The 19,895-nt window shown below is 49.4% G+C and overlaps 1 protein-coding gene across 10 annotated transcripts in view; it reads right to left on the bottom strand.

Moving 5' to 3' along the window:
• PTK2B (protein tyrosine kinase 2 beta) overlaps positions 1-19,895 on the bottom strand; it is a 139,423-nt gene that overhangs the window by 7,573 nt on the left and 111,955 nt on the right. For 7 of the 10 annotated variants that reach the window (XM_045165103.1, XM_045165106.1, XM_045165105.1 and 4 more), the window contains 12 exons: positions 18,739-18,789; positions 18,127-18,224; positions 17,321-17,405; positions 16,606-16,706; positions 16,254-16,369; positions 13,149-13,249; positions 12,880-12,969; positions 11,827-12,031; positions 9,323-9,431; positions 7,458-7,523; positions 5,160-5,285; positions 2-148 (listed from right to left, as the gene is read on the bottom strand). In XM_045165103.1, the coding sequence (XP_045021038.1) occupies positions 2-148; positions 5,160-5,285; positions 7,458-7,523; positions 9,323-9,431; positions 11,827-12,031; positions 12,880-12,969; positions 13,149-13,249; positions 16,254-16,369; positions 16,606-16,706; positions 17,321-17,405; positions 18,127-18,224; positions 18,739-18,789 (1,295 nt within the window). The remainder of the gene's footprint in view (position 1; positions 149-5,159; positions 5,286-7,457; positions 7,524-9,322; positions 9,432-11,826; positions 12,032-12,879; positions 12,970-13,148; positions 13,250-16,253; positions 16,370-16,605; positions 16,707-17,320; positions 17,406-18,126; positions 18,225-18,738; positions 18,790-19,895) is intronic. The other 3 variants (XM_045165108.1, XM_045165109.1, XM_045165107.1) reach the window with 2 other exon arrangements.

Here is a 19,895-nt window from a genome sequence, read left to right as displayed (position 1 = left end):
CCAGGGCTTTCTCCTCCTGCCTCAGCCACTGGTAATCTTCCACCATCTGCTTCTGCTGCTTGTCCAGGAGTTGACGCATCTTGAGCCTCTCAGCCTCCCACAGCTGCTGGGCCTCCTCCCGGCTGCTGGGCCGGACGAAGTCCTCCTCCTGGGAGCACAGCAGAGGACACAGTCAGCCCAGTCTCCACACCCAGGGAGGACCGTCCTCTGGAGAGCCTTGTGGGAGCCACACGCCTTGGCCTCACTGGCCTCAGATCTGCAGCCATCTATGCAGATGGTTATTACTGTTGGCTCCATCAACCCCAATCACATGCAGTGTGTCTGTGAAATGCTGAATCGCAGGGCAGAGAGTTTAACAGGTACTGGTTTCAAATCGTCACGTGATCCGTTAGTACCATTTTATTTTCAAGTGACTGTCCTAATATTATTTTCTCAGTTGGCATGTGTCATGGCTGCTGTCACTGAATTTACACTTAGGAATGCAAAGCCAGCCTCTCTGGGAGGCCTTGAGTGCTTAGCTGAAACCGAGATGGCAGGTCTGGAAGCTTCAGGGAGCAGTGGTGCGTGGTCCCCCAAAGCTGTCCACTGAAGGGTGGAGCCTGAGAGAAGGAGCAAGAGTGTGCACGCATCTGATTGTGCCTTTTTATCAGAAGATACTCGTTATTTGGGCTTCCCCATCCTAGTTATGGATGGCTCAGACAGTAAAGTGTCTGCCTGCAATGCGGGGGACCTGGGTTCGATCCCTGTGTTGGGATGATCTTCTGGAGGAGAAAATGGCAACCCACTCCAGTACTCTTGCCTGGAAAATTCCATGGATGGAGGAGCCTGGTAGGCTACAGTCCATGGGGTCACAAAGAGTCCGACATGACTGAGCGACTTCACTTTCACTTTCACTTTCTGTGGCTCAGAAGGTTAAGAATCTTTCTGCATCATTCTCTTGATTAAGAAACGAACCTGGGTTATGTCACCAAAGGCACCAAAGGTTAAAAGAGATGCATGAGCTAAGAGATAAAGTGAAGCACAAAATTTAAAGAAATAAGGATCTATGGATATGCAATAAGTGGTTCCTCTCCTGAGTTTTATTAATCTAACCCCATTTCAACTCATTTGTGGGGCTTTGGACCTATTTATAGTTCTCCCTGTTATTTCTCCCTGCATGTTTCCCTTTCCTATTATTTTTCTTCCCTCAATCTTCCCCAGGGTTTCATTTATATAAATATCTGCTCAGTCCCTTTAAACTGGCTTGCTTTTTTCTGCTGCACAAGATTACCTGGGTGTCCTGGACATACGAGTGTTACCAGCATTCTTTTGATTGTGTAAAGCCTGGGGTGACCTTTGCTGGGGGCAGGTGACCTTTCTGTGACGTTGAGGTCCTCAGGCTGCTCAGATCCCTTTCTTTGAACTGGCCCGTTTACATACAAGTCACTTACATAAAATGCTAAAAATGATCCTCAGTCTACTTTAACAAGCCATAATCTCTGCCAAGCCTCTAAAAAAGATTATCCCCACTAAAGTCTCTAAGCAGCACAGTTTGAAAATAGTGACAGTGGTGTGTTTTTCCTAGGCTGTCAGCTACAATAACTGCTCTCAATTTCTAACAATACTTCTCCTCATAAGATGTCTTGCTGAAATAGTCCTTGTTCATTACGCTAGTCAACGACTGTTTATTGAGCAACTATTATGTGGCAGGGACAGGGCTGGGCCATGCTGGGCTGGGAGGGCAGTGATGGTTAAATACGCAGTGTCCTTCCTGTTTTCACGAGGCTATGGAACCAATTGCAGACTGGGGTTTCTCAGCCTTAGCACTATTAACATTGGGGCCAGATGATTCCTTATTGGGGAAAGATTTCCTGTAACCTGTAGGATGCTTACAGCAACCCCACTCACTAGACGCTTACAGCACCTCCCTTGTTGTAACAAATATGACTCCACACATTACCAAATGTCCACCCAGAGTTGACTTACTGAGTTAGACCTTATTTTAAACTAACCTGTGGACATGGTGTGGGGGAGGAGGGTGGGATGAGTTAGGAGATTGGGACTGACGGATGTGCGTTGCCATGTGAAAACCAGATAACTAGTGAGAAGCTGCTGCACAGCACAGGGAGCTTGGCTCAGTGCTCTGTGATGACCCAGAGGGGTAGGATGGGGTGGGGAGGTCCAAGAAGGAGGGGATATATGTATACTATAGCCGATTCACTTCATTGTACAACATTGTAAAGCAACTATACCTATCCCAATTAACAAATAAAAGCAAATTTCAGAACATAAGACTATTTTATCATCATAGGATTGATAAAATACATAAGATTTACTTCATAAAGGCTTATGCTCCCCAAATGAAAGGATTTTAAGGCTGTAAATATCCTCACTTAAATGCCAGCATGTGCAAACACAATGGTGTGTCTATATCAGGCTATTGACGAATCATGACAAATAGGAACTCAGTGTCAAACGTTCTGAATATGGCATTAGGAATCTCCAGGTAAGAAAAATGTATGGACTGAGGAAGACTAGAGTAGATACTGACAGGAAGAGTTTCCAGACTCAGGAAAACACTTTGTAGTTTTGAAATTGCCAAAGAAGATTCCTACCACTCATATGTCTAGTATGCCCCAGGCTTGATCACCATCTGACCAAATATTTTAACATATATTGGTGGATGTATTCCTATGTCTTCCAATTTTCTAATAAAACTCAAGAAGCAAATGAGATTAAAAAAAAAAAAACTGGATCTCTTTAGGGCTTACTGTCCAAAATATACTTCAAGAATTCTTATCAGGCAATGGATGCTTACACTGCTGGTCATTTTTAAGAGGAATTAGACCCTTGGGGGTGTTTTAAAAAGACTCTGATAAGCTGTGACCCCTTCCAGGAATTGACTCTTCATCCTGCCAGGCCTATTTCTATTGTAACTAAACAGCTCCTGCACTCATCCTAAATTTTCCCATCATTCAATCTGGGCCCCAACTCATGCTTCTGCCTTCCTCATCCCCTGGGATCCTTCTAATTTTTCCCATCCGTTGAGGCCCAACTGCAAGAGAAAAAAAAAAAAAAAAGAAGTTGGAAAGAGTTGTTTTACTCTCTGAACTTCTGCTGCACTTTGGCTGTACCTCTGTGTGCTACTCACAGCTCTCTGATTTACATTACAGGCAACCATCTGCCCTGTTCCTTCCTCCCATGGTAAGTTCACTGAAGGCAATTCTCCCTTCAGCACCTAGGACAGCACCTGGCAAAGTGTCCCTTAAAAAAAAAGGTGCTGTTTACTGAACTGTTATTTCAAACCTCAATTGTGAGGTCTTCAGGAGGGAGACTGCTGCCATCCTGACTCTGGAATCGAATCCCACAGATTCTCAGAAGAGTCAGGCAGTAGAGTTAGTCACTAGAAAAGTTGTTTTTGTGGGAAAACCATCTCTGATTTTTGTTAAATGCTTTCAAATGCTTTGCAGGGAGTCTATTATACCTTTTCAGCATTCTACCTGGAAGAGGCTTTCTTGGTGTTTCTGATGCATACCATAAAATGGAGTTTATATTTTTAACTTTTTTCTTTTTTGCTTATTTTAAGAAATGCATATTATGTTCTTTTAGGTAGGCTTTCCTATGGCAAGTACATCTAAACCCCTGACACAAAAGGCCCTTTTTCCTGCTGCACAGTTTGTCTTTATGAAAGGGAACAAAGTCCTTATGGTGACTCAGGGGTTAGACAAAGGCAGTGCGGACCCTCAAATGTGCAAAACACCTTCTTTCTGAAAGGGCACATTTTAAAGCCAAACTCACTAAAACCCAATTAATTATGAATAAAGAGTTAAGGGCAGGAGAGAGAAGTTGAGCACTGCCTAAAAGATAGTGCATGCTTACAGATGCAGTTTTATTATTGTTGAGTATATGCTAAGACATAAATTGGTTCAGTTCAGTTCAGTTCATTCGCTCAGTTGTGTCTGGGTAAAACTAATGTAAAAAAGAAAAATGAGCTAGGTCAAGGGAAAACTTATTCCACTAAGCTCTCACTGCCTTGAATTCTAAGTTATCTTAATCATTTCAAAGTTTTACTAAATTAAGAAAAACAGCAAGGATATCTCAACATACTTTCCTACATTTTTGTAAATCTATTGTAATAGAAATGTAGTCTCCCCCAATTTTTAGAGTCCTATATACCCGAGTCTGAAATATGATGCATGGTTACAGAGTTAGAGCTAAAGTAATAAGGGGTTTAGTCTGTTATATCACATATCAAGACTCAGTTCAGTAAAATATATCAAATGCTCATGGCAACTGACCACGGGGCCCATTTGTTTTGAAGGAGGAGAAGATGGATGGTGACAAGTAACGAGTGGACAAGCAAAGGTGCACTTTTTTTTTTTAAAAGGAGACCTGACAATTAAAAGCTAGTTCCCAGGTGTGCAGTGGTAAAAATCCACCTGTCAATGCAGGAGATTCAGGTTCAATCCCTGGGTCAGGAAGATCCTCTGGAGGAGGAAATGGAAAGTCACTCCAGTATTCTTGCCTGGAGAATCCCATGGACAGAGGAGCCTGGGGGGCTACAGTCCACGTGGTTGCAAAGAGTTAGACATAAGTGAGTGACTGAGTGACCGACAATGAAATACTCAAGGCTTCATTGGTAGTTGACAACAAAGAGGTGACTGGGGAGGGTGTGGCTTAGCCCTATGCTAGTCCCCAAGTTTGTTCTCATATAGCAGCAACTTTTGCAAAGCAGCAGGAGTGGCAACCACAAGGCAGACTTTTCTTTGACTGAGGAGAAATTGAACAGTCACAACAATCAGGCAGGAGGAAGGGCAGAGCGGAGCAAGACCTCCAGGATCTTTTACTTTCTGGCACCATCAGGCTTCCTTGCCCTCTGCTCATGAGCTTTCACACTATCATCAGGGCTGAGGGAAGGGGGTGGTTTTACATCTTTGCCACAGCATCAGAGTAGGGATGGGGCAGGTCTGGGTCCAGCTGGAGTCTCAAGGGCAGTGCCTGGCTTGGCCCTCAAACTCTGCTGCTTGTAGAGGTGCAGGAGGCACAGAGCCCCTCTGTGGCTGACTGGTGCAGGGAGGGCATCCCCTGAGCCTGAGGATGCAGGGTTCCCAGTGTCCCAGGCACCTCCCTCCAGCAGCTTCCTTGTCCTGGCCGGGACCCAGCATGCAGAGTCGTCTTACCCGCATGCTGTGGCGCTTGAAGACATTGTGCCGGTGGAGAGGTGGGGTGTGCAGCGAGTTTACGGGAGATGGATACTCCATAGGGCTGGTGAGCGTGGGTGAGCTGGCACACAGACCCTCAGGGACCTATTCAGGAGAAGCAGAGGAGCACCAGGCACGGGGACAAGGCAACAAGGTGGACAGTTAGCTGCTACGAACACAAGCACAGAGAAACGATACAAGAGCTCCATGGGAGAAACGGGACTTGCGCTCCAGGAGCTTATAAAGAACAAAGTGTGGGCATTTCACTGGTACTGTTTGGGAGACGTGGCGGAGCGACATACACAGCTCTTGGCTAGAAGTCAGCACAGACGTGATGGCTGTTCTTTCATCTAACAACCGTTCCTGTGATGCTGTGCATGCCATGGGTCCACGTGTGGCACTGACCTACTGACTACATCTCCTCCTTCAGGACTCTTCAGGGAAAAGTCATCATTGTGTTAGAAATGAACAGATACTGTTAACCCACAAGTATATGTGTATATGGGCTTCCCTGATGGCTCAGTGGTAAAGAATTTGCCTACAATGCAGGAGACATGGGTTTGATCCCGGGGTTGGGAAGATCCCTTGGAGAAGGAAATGATAACTCACTCCAGTATTCTTGCCTGGGAAATCCCAAGGACAGAGGAGCCCAGTGGGCTACAGTCCATCAGGATGCAAAAAAGTTGGACATGACTGAGCAACTAAAACAAACAAACATATGCATGTATATATATGTTGTTGTTTAGTTGCTAAGTCATGTCTGACTCTTTTGTCACCCCCATGGACTGTAGCCCACCAGGCTCCTCTATCCCTGGGATTTCCCAGGCAAGAATACTGGAGTGGATTGCCATTTCCTCCTCCAGGTAGCTTCCTGATCCAGGAATCAAACACACATCTCCTGAATTGCAGGCAGATTCTTTACCACTGAGCCCACATGGAAGTCTATATATATATACACACACATTTTTAAAACCCACTATTTTGGGACTTCACAGGCAGTCCCATGGTTAAGACTTCACCTTCCAACGCAGGGGGTTTGGGCTCAATCCCTGGTTAGGGAGCTAAGATCCCACATGCCTCATGGCCCAAAAACCAAAACATAAAAAATAGAAGCAATATTGTAATAAATTCGACAAAAACTTTTAAAATGGTTCATATAAAAAAAATCTTAAAAAAAAAACCCCACTATTTTAAACATCACAAAGGGGTATGTTGCTTTCTAGGGATATTGTTTCTGTCTTCTGCCTTGAGGTTTGTTTTCTTTTTCTTTTTTTCGTATGAAGAGGGTTTGTCTGTTTGTTCCTGGTTAGGCTTGTTTTGGAGAAGGCAATGGCAACCCACTCCAGTGTTCTTGCCTGGAAAATCCCATGGATGGAGGAGCCTGGTGGGCTGCAGTCCATGGGGTCACTGGGAGTCGGACACGACTGGGCGACTGCACTTTCACTTTTCACTTTCATGCATTGGAGGAAGAAATGGCAACCCACTCCAGTGTTCTTGCCTGGAGAATCCCAGGGACGGTGAGGCCTGGTGGGCTGCCGTCTATGGGGTCGCAAAGAGTCGGACACAACTGAAGTGTCTTAGCAGTAGCAGGCTTGTTTTGGCTCAGGAGCATTTCCTTGACCACAGAACACCAAATGAAGGAGCACCAAATAAAAGACACTGTTTCCATTTTTTAAGGAGGGACTCTGAGCTAAGGGATAGAAAGGAAGAAAAGAGAGGGGGCCCCTGGCTCCTTCTGACTTAGATGCAACAGAGAGACACAGGACAGAGACATCCCGAGAGGGACCAACAGCTTGGGCAGGTCCTGTGGTTGGTAACCATGGAAGTGGGGGCGGGGAAGCACAGGGGGAACCCTGCTTTCTCTCCACCAGCTACCAAGGTTCTCAGCAGGGCCCCTGCAAGGAGCCCCAGTGAGCAGCTCCATTCTCTGGGGAACATCACCGGTCCCCAGCTGCCTGGATTCCTTTTCAGAGGCTCTGCTCAGGGTTGGGGAGGCCAGGAATAGAGAATTAGCTGCAGGCAGGTGCACGCAGCAAATACTGTGGACAGACAGATGTGGGTTGAAGTCGTCTTAACTGAGGACAACCTGGTAGAGCTTCAATTAGATTCTTTGATCTCTGGGCACTTTGAGTTCGAGTTCTTTTCTGGGTACTCAAGAAGAACTGTCTTCATTGCCTGAGCAGATAGGACTGCTGCTCTGCTAAGGCACAAGGATGGAAGTTCAGGAAGGACAGAGATGAGGCCTGCACTTCCCCAGCCCTCCAATTATGTGTTTACCTGGAATTGCAGCTTGGGTGCCAGAAGGTTGGTTTGTGGAGGGGGTCTGTACTTGGGTCGGCTGGGCTGCAGAGAGAATATGGAGATGAGTCAGTCCCTCATTCTGTCCTGTTGAGGGAGCACAGCTCACCAAGGGGAATACCAGGTAGGAGTCGGGTCAGGCTTGTTCAGGATGATGAAGACGAGGGACAGAGTAATCGTTAAAATCATTCATGTCCACTAACTGTGCATCTATTACTGCTGAGTGATATGAGGGTACTAAGAGGCCAGTTTTCTCTGCCCTTCTGGAGGTCACTGCTAACTGGAGGCATTACCAGTCTCTGTGTAGCCTCTCTGCATGTGCCAGGCATCCTGGAGTGTGAAGTCAACTATGGCTTAGGAAGCATTACTATGAACAAAGCTAGTGGAGGTGATGAAATTCCAGCTGAGTTATTTCAAATCCTAAAAGATGACGCTGTTAAAGTGCTGCATTCAATATGCCAGCAAATTTGGAAAACTCAGCAGTGTCCATAGGACTGGAAAAGATCAGTTTCTGTCCAAATCCCAAAGAAGGGCTGTGTCAAAGAATGTTCAAACTATCGCACAATTGCACTCATTTCACAAGCTAGCAAGGTAATGCTCAAAATCCTTCAAGCTAGGCTTCAACAGTATGTGAACCTTGGATGTGCAGAGTTTGCCAAATCAGTAATCGGGAGCTGCAGACATCCAGAAGTGAGTCATGGAGGCCCAGGCGTCCACAGCAGCTTCCTGGAGGTGATGAAACCTGAGCTGGGCCTGACTGCGGGAAGGTGCAGGGCACAGCAGATCAGGGGGACCTCGAAAAGAGGCCCAGCACCCACAGGGCTTTGTTATGAACTGAACGTTTGTTCCCCCACCCCACCCCACACACCCCATTCATATGTTGAAGTCTTAACCCCTAGGGTGATGGTGTTTGGAGGTGGGGCCTTTGTGAGGTAATTAGGATCAGATGAGGTAACAAGGGTAGGACTCCTATGATTCTTATTAGTAGTAGCATTAATGAACTTCCCAGGTGGTGGTAAAGAACCTGCCTCCCTATACAGGAGAATAAGAGATGTGGGTTCAATCCCTGGGTAGGGAAAATCCCCTAGAGGAGGCCATGGCAACCCACTCAGGTATTCTTGCCTGGAGAATCCTATGGACAGAGGATCCCTGCAGGCTACAGTCCATGGAGTGGCAAAGAGTCAGACATGACTAAGCGACTTAGCATGCAGTCATATTAATAACAATAACAGACACCAGAGCTCACTCTCCCCACCATGTGAGGACATGTGAGAAGGACACATCTGCCATCCAGGAAGAGAGTCCTCACCAGACACCTTGGTCTTGGATTTCCCAGCCTCCATGCTGTCTGTGTGTACGCTGCCCAGCCTGTAGTATATCGTATGGCAGCCCAAGCTGATTTCTACAGACGTGGTCCCGCCCATCTAATAGTGGGGCAGAAGGGCACTGGCTCCTGCGCCCAGAGATGCCATGGACATCAGAGGCTGGACTTCAGGGCTCCCCATCACGTACCTTCAAGGGAATCTAATTTGTCCCTAAAAACACCAAAAGGGAAAGTGCTACTGTCTCCCGAGGGAAATGTTTCCAGGGTGACTGCCTGCTCCAGCAGCCGCACAAGGTGCCTGCTCTCTGGCTGTCTCAGGTTCCATCTGCCGAGGTGACTGATGGGGGCTGCCTCAGGGCTGATGGATGGTTGGGTGGAAGGGCTGAGAAGACGCAGGGGCCCATCTGACCTCCACTGTAAGGGGAGCTGCACAGTCAGATCTGGGAGGGGGTGGACAGGGTCCCCGCTCTGCTGTGATTCATGGGGCCAATGGGGCCAATGAGTTCGGGGCTTGGCTCACCTTGGGTGGGGGTTCCTGGAAGGCTGTGGGCTCTAAGATTTTGGGAGGTCGGTAGCGAGCATTCCTCTCCTGCTCTAAGGCGATGTCCTTCTCCATCTGGTAAATGTCACTGCCAGGAAGTCAGGTCAGATAAGGAGACAGAAACAAGGTCAGATACACTCCTGGGGGCTCCCCTCTGTGTTCCACTGCAGCCGGGATCCTACTCCCAAGTCTTCTCCGACGTCCTTTGCAGACAGCACTGGGGAGGATCCCTAGGAGACAGGCCACAGTACCGTGGACCCTGCAGCTGTCCCAACCTATGCATTCCTGGTGTGTGCTAATGGGAAAGGGTACACATGTATTCCTGGTATGTGCTGATAGGAAAGGGCCATGGATTTCCTCCCAGGTTAGTTGAATGCATGCTTCTTGCCTTTTTTTTCTTTTACCCAACAGTGGTTCCCAACCTGGGAATCACACACCTCCAAGGACTCAAATAAAGGCAGAGGGTCCATGAATCCACAAGTGTACCAAGCATTGTCTGCAGACAGGGATTATGTGTTGTTGAAATACATTTCTAGGCCCAAGATGGAGCCGCTCCTGCCCAGGGAGGGTCACATCAGCAGGTCAAAATGCAGATAACTTTTACGTCCTTCTAAATGCTATGCTTTATCAGAATCAAAGTACATTCCAAACGCCAACCCAAATACCAATCCAAATGCCAATTCAGCTTTATGTGCTTAGTTGCTCAGTAGTGTCTGACTCTTTGCAACCCCATGGACTGCAGCCTGCCACACTCCTCTCTCCATGCAGACTCTCCAGGCAAGAATGCTGGAGTGGGTTACCATGTCCTCCTCCAGGGGATCTTCCCAACCCAGGGACTGAACTCAGGTCTCCTGCATTACAGGCAGATTTTTTTTATCATCTCAGACACTAGGGAAGCCCATTCAGCTTTATACTTGTTTCCTATTCCCTATTCATTCTCTAATTATCTCTTCTTTGTTCCTTATTCTTTATCCTATAAAAGTGTCCTACCTTCCACTCCCATTTGCCACTGCTCTGGCCCTTGGAAATGGAGATGGCCACTTCACGCAGTGTTAAAGTTTGTCTGTATCACTTAAATTGCCTTGTTTAATCATTTTAAACAGTACTGTGCTGTTCTTAGTTGCTCAGTCATGTCCAACTCTTTGCGACCCCAAGGACTGTAGCCCCTGACTAGGCTCCTCTGTCCATGGGGATTCTCTAGGCAAGAATACTGGAGTGGGTTGCCATACCATCCTCTCAGGGGATCTTCCCAATCCAGGGATCGAACCCAGGTCTCCTGCATTGCAGGTGGATTCTTTATCATCTGAGCCACTGTTTAGAGAAGCCCTAAATAGTACTACAAAACATATAATATTTGGTACCATATTTTCAGATTTATATGCATTCTATTGTGTGCAATACAAAAAGTCGTGATACGGCTTGTTTATAAAGCCATACCTATAAACAAATGCACTATCATTCTGAGAAATGAATATTTCCTGCCATATCAGTAAACAAGGATGTCACTGTCATCAGCAATTGCCTCCACCACGGATAGTGAGCTGGTGAGCCCTGAGGGAACTCAGGAAGGAAAGAAAACCTGCCATCTAGGAGCCATCAAACTGCAGCCACTCCCTACCGTGAGCCCTGAGGAAACTCAGGATGTGAAAACACAGGATACTGGCCCCAGAGAGCTGAGATGCATATCAAAGGAATGATTCCAGTGAGCCCAGACTCTTGCATCTTCCCATACATAGAAAAGCACTCAATTCTTTAACTTGGGTATCTGGTTTTCTTGAATTAACAATAATTGTTTGCTGTTCAGACAACCTGCCCTTTGTTGCAAAACTTCTGTATAAGCTGGCTCCCCCTTCACCTCTTCCAAGCAGTTTCTCAAAACTATTTGAAATGTTGTCTCCCAGGCTGCAGACCTCATTTTGCTCGCAACAAAACTTAACTCCTGGCTCTCACACTGTGTAAATTTTTTTCAAAGATTCCCATTGCCTGGACCTGGGATTCCCAGCCTCTCCTGTGATGCCTTCCCATGTGGCAGTTTCTGGGGATGATTTTCTAAAAGAATGCCCACAAGTTGCCTACAGTGTTTAAAGCTGTAGTATTTAATGTTAATTAAGCATTGGGTTCCTTAAAGTAGGAGCCAGCAAACTAGGCCCACAGGCCAAATATAGCCCTCTACTTATTTTTATGTGGCCCCAAATGGTAAAGAATCTGCCTGTAATGCTGGAGACCCTGGTTTGATCCCTGAGTCAGAAAGATCCACTGGAGAAGGGAATGGCTACCCACTCCAGTATTCTTGCCTGGGAAATCCCATGGAAAGAAGAGCCTGGTGGGCTACAGTTCATGGGGTCACAAAGAGTTGGACATGACTTAGTGACTGAGCACACACACACACAGCTATAAACCTCTATGTGCTGCTAAAGAGGAGACTTGCTCTCAGGGGGCCCTGGGCTTGCAGTCCTCCCCCTGACACCCATCTCCTTGCTCACCTGAGGCTGCACACAAGCTCGGTGAAGCGGGGTCGTTCACTGGGGTCATAGTCCCAGCAGCGGGTCATGAGGGTGTAGAGAATGGGCGGGCAGAGGTCAGGCTTGGGCAACCGGTCCCCCTTCTCCAGCACCCCAATGACATCCTTGTTCTCCAACCAGAAGAAGGGCTGCTTTCCGAAGCTCAGGATTTCCCACATGCACACAGCTGCAAGCGGGAGGAGAGGGCTCAGGCCCGTGCTGAGGGGACTCGAACCTGGAGAGGCAGCCCATCCTCCCGAGAGACAGCCGTGCGGTCAACACTCAGTGCCTGCTGGGGACCACCCTGTGTTCTCCTCTCTCCTCTATAGATAGCATCCCGGGGGGCCTGCCCACGTGGTAGTCTGCTAAAGGACCAATCGCCTATGACTGTAAGGGAACTAAGCTCCCACACCCAGGCCCTTTCCACATGGAGCTGTTAGGGTTCTGGAGAAGGGGACCGTCAAAGGAACTTCACTGGGACCACCAGGAGGGAGTGATGGCTCCATCAGAAAGCTGGCATATGAAGCCTAGAGCCAATGCTTGCTGCCTGTGTGATCACTAGCAAGCCCCTGACTTGCTGAGCCTCAGTTTCTTTGTCTGGAAAATGGGAAGAAGAATGATGAGATTGTACTGGGCAGGCTGTGGAGACCTGAGACAGAGGATCTACATGGCTGTGTGCCTTTTAAGTGGCTGTCCATCACCTGGCTTTTGTCTCTCCTCACCCTGCACCTTCTTCTCAGAGAAGAGCTCAGCTCTGCCTTTGAGGCTCCCCTGCGGGGTGGCCTCACCTCTGTCCTGGGGCTGTTTGGGGGAGCTCACGCTCATATCAAGAGCCTTTTCCATGAAGATGAATGCAGGCTGGCTCTTAGCTCGTGTCACCCCCAATCCACCACTGACTCCCCAGCTCTGGGACTCCTCAGTGGTGGCAGCAAAACAGAACCTGAGGGTCTAGACCTCTGCTTCTTGTGCCCCCTGTTATCCTGGTCACAGAGGGGTAATCAAACCCTCACCACGCCCTGTGGAGAGTCTGCTCACCAAACATCCAGACATCACTGGCGGTCGTGAAGCGGCGGAAGTTGATGGACTCGGGGGACATCCATTTGATTGGTAGACGGGTCACAGAGGCTGTGGGCGGACCAAGGATTTATGGGAGCTCTTAGAGAAGAATGATCCAGACTTATCCAGAAAGGCAGCTTACTCTCCAGAGACTGTTGGCCTAGACTTGCCTTATAGTCACCTTCTGGGGGGATTTTGGCTTCAGGGATGCCCTTCGGGTACAATGCTGTAACACACCCCCACCTCACCTTTGTAATACTCCTCATCCTCAATGTATCGGGAAAGGCCAAAGTCCCCCAGCTTCACACATTCAGGGGAGGCTACCAGGATGTTCCGGACAGCAATGTCCCTGGAAGGAGGCAAAGACCAGGGTGAGGTGGTTCATAACACTTCAGAGGGACAGACAGATGGACAGATGGACAGAGAGGCAGAGGAGAAGAGAGCCTCAGGGCCCCAGCCTCCGAAGGGGAATCAAGCAGCTTCTGTGGGTCAGCCCTTCCTGGTCCCACAACTTGTCTTGCTGGAACTTGGCTCAGGCAGGAGTCTTGGCTGGTCTTCCCTGCTGCTCACACGCCCTGGTTGCCTCCCTGCATCTCGCTGCTGAGCCCTGTCTCCCATCATTCCTTCTCACGCATCTCCACCTCCAAGTCTGTCTTGTGTTCCCCGTATTTGCCCCAGTCACTACATGTATTGTCCCCTCTGCTGGGGATGCTGGGAGGAAGCCCGACCACTTTCCTGATCACAATTAACCTCTCCTTGTTCTGTGACCCCACAGCTGCTCACAGCTCACTTTCAGGGGGCACTGGGAGAGCCAGGACCCCCTAAAGGCTACATGCCCCTGAGCCGTGGCACAGAGTCCCTGGAAACCCCTGGTACGGAAGAGAGCGGGGCAGAGAGCTGGAGGAACACACCTGGCAGCTGGCAGGTGAGAGGCACAGCCCAGAGCTAAGCTCTCACTCCCCCCACCCCCAAATTCCATCCCCTACTCTGGGAGCCCTTACTGACTCAGTCATCTTGAATCCCCGCATCACTTCTAACCCCAAACTGGCTCATCTCCTGCTTCTCCCAGGCAGGTCCTGCACCCTACTGTTTGTCTTTGTTATTGAAAAGATGACTTCAAAGCCCGACAATGTCACAAAGGATGCAAATCTATTATACCACTTTGCCCCAGGACTGTTCACCCTAGAAGATGCTAGAAGATGAGCTTTACAAGGAAAGGGGTTTCTGTTTGTTTTGATTGTGACTTAATCGCAGAGCTTAGGACACTGCCTGGAGGTCCACAGGAAGAGTTCCACCATATTTGCTGCACAAGTGAGTGAACGAATGGGTGGATGAATATGCACATCCCCCAACATCACTGTGCATAGTGTCACCCATCTGGCCCCATATCTGAGGAGGATGGCGTTGGACTGAAGAATTCACCTGCTCACCCCAGGGCTTTGAGTTGGATCATAGAAAAAGCAAGAGTTCCAGAAAAACATCTACTTCTTTATTGATTACACCAAAGCCTTTGACTGTGTGGATCACAACAAACTGTGGAAAATTCTGGAAGAGATGGGAATTCCAGACCACCTGACCTGCCTCCTGAGAAATCTGTATACAGGTCAAGAAGCAACAGTTAGAACCCGACATGGAACAGCGGACTGGTTCCAAATTGGGAAAGGAGTACGTCAAGGCTGTATAGTTTCACCTGCTTATTTAAATTATATGCAGAAGTACATTATGCAAAATGCTGGGCTGGATGAAGCACAAGCTGGAATCAAGATTGCAGAGAGAAATATCAATAACCTCAGATATGCAGATGACATCACCCTTATGGCACAAAGCAAAGAGGAACTAAAGAGCCTCTTGATGAAAGTGAAAGATTAGAGTGAAAAAGTTGGCTTAAAACTCAACATTCAGAAAACTAAGATCATGGCATCCAGTCCCATCACTTCATGGCAAATAGATGGGGAAACAATGGAAACAGTGAGAGACTTTGTTTTCTTGGGCTACAAAATGACTGCAGGTGGTGACTGCAGCTGTGAAATTAAAAGCCGCTTGCTCCTTGGAAGAAAAGCTATGACCAACCCAGACAGAATATTAAAAAGCAGAGACATTACTTTGCCAACAAAGGTCTGTCTAGTCAAAGCTATGGTTTTTCCAATAGTCACGTATGGGTGTGAGAGCTGGACCATAAAGAGAGTTGAGTGCCAAAGAATTGATGCTTTTGAACTGTGGTGCTGGAGAAGACTCTTGAGAGTCCCTTGGACTGCAAGGAGATCAAATCAGTCAACCCTAAAGGAATTCAGTCCTGAACATTAATTGGAAGGACTGATGCCGAAAGTGAAACTCTGATACTTTGGCCACCTGATGTGAAGAACTGACTCAGTGGAAAAGCCCCTGATGCTGTGAAAGATGGAAAGCAGGAGAATAGGATGGCAGAGGATGAGATGGTTGGATGGCATCACCGACTCAATGGACATGAATTTGAGCAAGCTCCAGGTGATGGTGATGGACTGGGAAGCCTGGTGTGGGGCAGCCCATAGAGTCGCAAAGAGTTGGACACAACTGAGCAACTGAACGGAACTCTGTCTCCTCCAGAGGATCATATCCCCCGTGATGGGGACCTCCCTTCAGGGAAGGGGACAAAGCCGGGTGGAGAAGGGACCAGCGCCACAGTCAGAGGACTGGACTTGGCAGCTTGGAGGTGTCAGAGACCAGGGCAGCGCCACTCACTTGGGCTGCAAGGCCTGGGACCCCAGGACGGGCTAGTGCTGCCAGAACCCAGGCTCTCCTGCTGCTGCTGCTGCTGCTGCTGCTAAGTTGCTTCAGTCGTGTCCAGCTCTTGCAACCCCAGAGACGGCAGCCCACCAGGCTCCCCCGTCCCTGGGATTCTCCAGGCAAGAACGCTGGAGTGGGTTGCCATTTCCTTCTCCAATGCATGAAAGTGAAAAAATAAAGTGAAGTCGCTCAGTCGTGTCCGACTCCTAGCCACCCCATGGACTGCAGCCCACCAGGCTCCTCCATCCATGGGATTTTCCAGGCAAGAGTACTGGAGTGGGGTGCCATTGCCTTCTCCTGCTAGGCTGGGTGCCACCAAATGGAAATGCCAGAGAATAAGTGAGCAGCAAGCAGGGAAGTGATTTCCTGCACCCACAGGGATGCGGGCTACTGAGTTACAGGCAGACACCCCCGATTTCAGATTTCCTCTTCCTAGCAATCCTGGGAGGGATCGCTGGCTGTTGTACTTTTAGAGGGGGACACGGGTCCCAAGAAGGTGCTCAAGCTGTCACCTAAGCGGGACCAAAGCCAGGCCTTCAACCCTGGTCTGTACCTGACCCCTCCTTCTCCAGGCCCCTCCCCAGCCCCACCTGTGGACACAGTTGATGCTCTCCAGGTAGGCCATGGCCTTGCAGATCTGCAGCGAGTACAGGACAAGAGTGAGCACCTTCAGGCTGTTCTTGTTTCGCTCCAGGTAGTGGCCCAGCTGTAGGAAAGGGAAGATGCCCTGAGGATTCTGCCCGACCTGGGTGTGGAGCTGGGGGATGGGGGAGGGGACACCCAGGCTGGCAGAAGAATCTGGCAACTTCCTCTCCAAACAGCCCTGCCGGGAGTGAAGGGCCCCTGGCTCCGAATGCATCCTCCCTGGCCACCCCCTCCCTAGGTGTTGCTCCACTGCAGTCCACCTGTCATCACAGGGGTCCTCCTTGGCCTCCAGCTCACCTCCCCGTAGGGGTACAGTTCCATGATGATCCAGGTGGGCTCCTCTTCGATGATGCCGATCAGCTTCACAATATGCGGGTGGTCCAGGTTCCTCATGATCACTGCAAGTGGGGGTGAGAGGGTTAGGGTTAGGGGTTAGGTTTAGGGTTAGGGCGGGGTTAGGGGTTAGGTGTTATGGTTAGTGGTTAGGTGTTAGGGTTAGGGATTAGTGTTAGGAGCTAGGGATTAGGAGTTAGGGTTAGGGTTTAGGGATAGGGATTAAGGTTGGGGTAGGTATTACTGTTCGGGCTTAGGAGTTAGGTTTAGGGTTGGGGTTGGGGTTAGGTTTAGGGGTTAGGGTTAGCGTTTAGGGTTATGGTTAGGGATTAGGGTTAGGGTTTGGGCTAGTGTTTAGGTTTAGGTTCAGGGTAGGGTTAGCTGTTAGGGTTATGGTTAGGTGTTAGGATAGGGTGAGCGGTTGGTTTAGGTGCTAGGGACTAGGGACTAGGGGATAGGGATAGGTGCTCCTGCGTTTCCAAGGCCCAAAGCAAGAATCAAGGTCTGCCTGCTGGACCGAGAGCCAGTGGTGCAGCCTTTTCCCTTTGTGGATGTCAGCTCTGTCCACTGCCTCCCCGACCTCCACCGCAGATGCTATGACCCCTTTCTGCTTCCTGGTCTGCATAGTCTCCGGGCTTTTTTCCAGCCCCTGTGCTGGTGTCTCCCCAGGGACACCTACCTGCCTCACTCAGGAACTTCTCCTTGTTATCCAGAGTGCAGTTTTTCTTGCAGGTCTTCACAGCCACGTTGATCACCTCCCCTTTCTGAAATAAGAGTGTGTCCAGGGACCCTCAGTTCTGCCCAGAGCTCCCCACCCTGGCGTCCCCAGGAGACAGGTGACGTCTGGGTCTCTGCAAAGCCTTTACTTCCTATCTTTTCCCCTCCTCTCCTTCACACCCACTTCCTCCTGATCAGGGTACATTTGGACTGGAGGAACGCTGAACATCAGATCCCTTGAGCCCCTGACTGTCCAGGTGAGGACACGGAGGCTGGGGGTCCATGTGACCTGCCCAAAGTTAGCGGGTGTGTGCAGGTCACATGCAAGGCCATCATCAGACATGGCGTCCAGGCCTTGTTCTCTTTATTGTTGGTTTTTACAATTTTGCTTTTTCCCCAGGCCTGGTTGAAGCACGAACACAAAGGCAAACTTGTCCAGCCCCCATTGGCGACCTTGGAGCCCACCTTGCCTTTCTCACAACTGCTTCACATGGAGCTTCCCCTTTCATGTTCTCCCATAAGACTCAGTCCCCGCTACTGGGCCCCATCCCATGCCCCATAGATGTTGCCTCTCTTCCGATCCCTGCAATTGCAGCCTTTCTGGGAAATAACTCTTGTTTTCATCACTCCCTGCGTATTTCATAAACACTGCAAAGGCCAAATGCGTGAAGTTCCACACACCACAGCACACCCCCTCCCCCAACACTAGAGTATTTGAGCTCCTTTCTCTTTCTACCGAAGAGCAGAACTTGGATATCATGAACTCACGTGATTTGTGTAGACACCTTCATAGACCTCCCCAAAAAAGCCTTCACCGAGAATACGATTCAGGACCACATCTTCCCGGGTGATGCCATACTGTGGGCCTGCACAGGGGATAAAACAGACAGTCCTGGGGCACAGAAACTGGTTGGTACCCCCTGGGAATCCAAGAATTGACGTCCCCGGGGATTCTGAATGCCCATATCCCTGGGGTTCTGAGTATCCAGAGGCTCTAACACCAGGCTCCGACCCCTCCTGCCCAGGTGTGACCAGACCTCCCCCACCAACACCTCAGTCAGGAACCAGGGGCTAGACTGGGAAAGGGGGTCTAGAAGGTTCCATTGTCTCAGACTTGGGAAAGCTGAGTCCCATGTCCATGCTCTTAGCACGCCCCTCCACCACAGACACACCAAAGGTCAATGGTGACGGGATAAAAACAATGATCTCTGCTTTCAAATCACAGGTGCCTCACTCAGCTGTGTCCCTGGCTGAGACACACGTGGAAGACGACATAGGAAGGAAAGAAAGTCCCCCTGTGATGTCATATGTGTCCCCAGATGTCACTTCCCATGGCCCTGGCGGTGGTTGACATGGGGTGGGGGGCGGTCAGGGATCTACCTCCTGGTCTTTGCAGGGTCTCGTCAGGGATCTCAGCATAGATGTCTGATTCTGAAATGACAGGAGGACACCCCATGGACAAGATGCCTTGAGGGGGGCATCACCAGGAACCAGGTGTGAGCCCCCCTCCTGCCCCACCCACCACAGGTCAGTGGAACTAAGCTGACTGGGAGGGGCTTGGGGAGGAGCCAGGGGAGAACGGGTTTCCCCCAGGTATCTGGGTGGCCACAGGGCCCAGGGTCCTCAGCCTGAGTCCCTCCTTGCTGCTGCCTGGCTATTTAGGGCAAGTTGGTTCATCTCCTTTAATCTGCTTCCCTTTCTGTGAAATGACTATTTCTAGGGAAGGTAAATATTAAAGAAAACAATACCAATTATGTATTTAACACTGTCGTGAACTGAATGCTTGCGTCCCCTCAAATGCATATGTTGAAACCCTAACCCCAGGAGCGGTGGTGTTTGAAGGGGTCTTTGGGAGGTGATTAGGGTTAGATGAAGTCATGAGGGTGGGGCCCCCATTGTGGGATGAGTGTCCTTAGAAGAAGAGGAAGAGAGACTAGAGCTCTCCATCTGTCCACCACACGAGGACACGGAGAAGGCGGCTGTCTGCAAGCCGGGAAGAGAGACCTCACCAGGATCCCACCACACTGGCACCTTGGTCTTGGACTTCCACCTCCAGAGCTGTCAGAAATCAATGTCTGTTGTTTAAGCTCCCCAGTCTGTGGCTTTTTTATGAAGCCTGAGCTGACCAAGACAAACATGGTGCCCCATACTAGCTGCCTAATACATGTTCATGCTCATGCTCAGTTGCTAAGTCATGTCCAACTCTTTTCAACCCCATGGACTGTGGCCTGCCAGGCTCCTCTGCCCATGGGATTCTCCAGGCAAGAGTATTGGAGTGGACTGCAATTTCCTTCTCCAGCGATCTTCCCGACCCAGGGATCGAACCTATGTCTCTTGTGTCTCTTGCATTGGCAGGTCAGTTCTTTACCATCCAGACACAAGGGAAGCCCAGCCCAATACATGTTAGCTATTTATTTTTAGCCATCATTGAGCAGTCATAGGGGAAGTTCATTTGTCTGTAACTTTGAGAGAATCCTTCAAATTGCCACAAGAGCAGGCAGAAGGGAGGCTTTGGGCGCAGGCAGAGGACAGCAGGT

This window comes from Bubalus bubalis, chromosome 3, assembly GCF_019923935.1.
Source record: "Bubalus bubalis isolate 160015118507 breed Murrah chromosome 3, NDDB_SH_1, whole genome shotgun sequence".
Taxonomy (NCBI): Eukaryota; Metazoa; Chordata; class Mammalia; order Artiodactyla; family Bovidae; genus Bubalus; species Bubalus bubalis.
The sequence above is the reverse complement of the archived record's forward strand: the minus strand, read 5'-3'. Positions and strand labels throughout refer to the sequence as shown.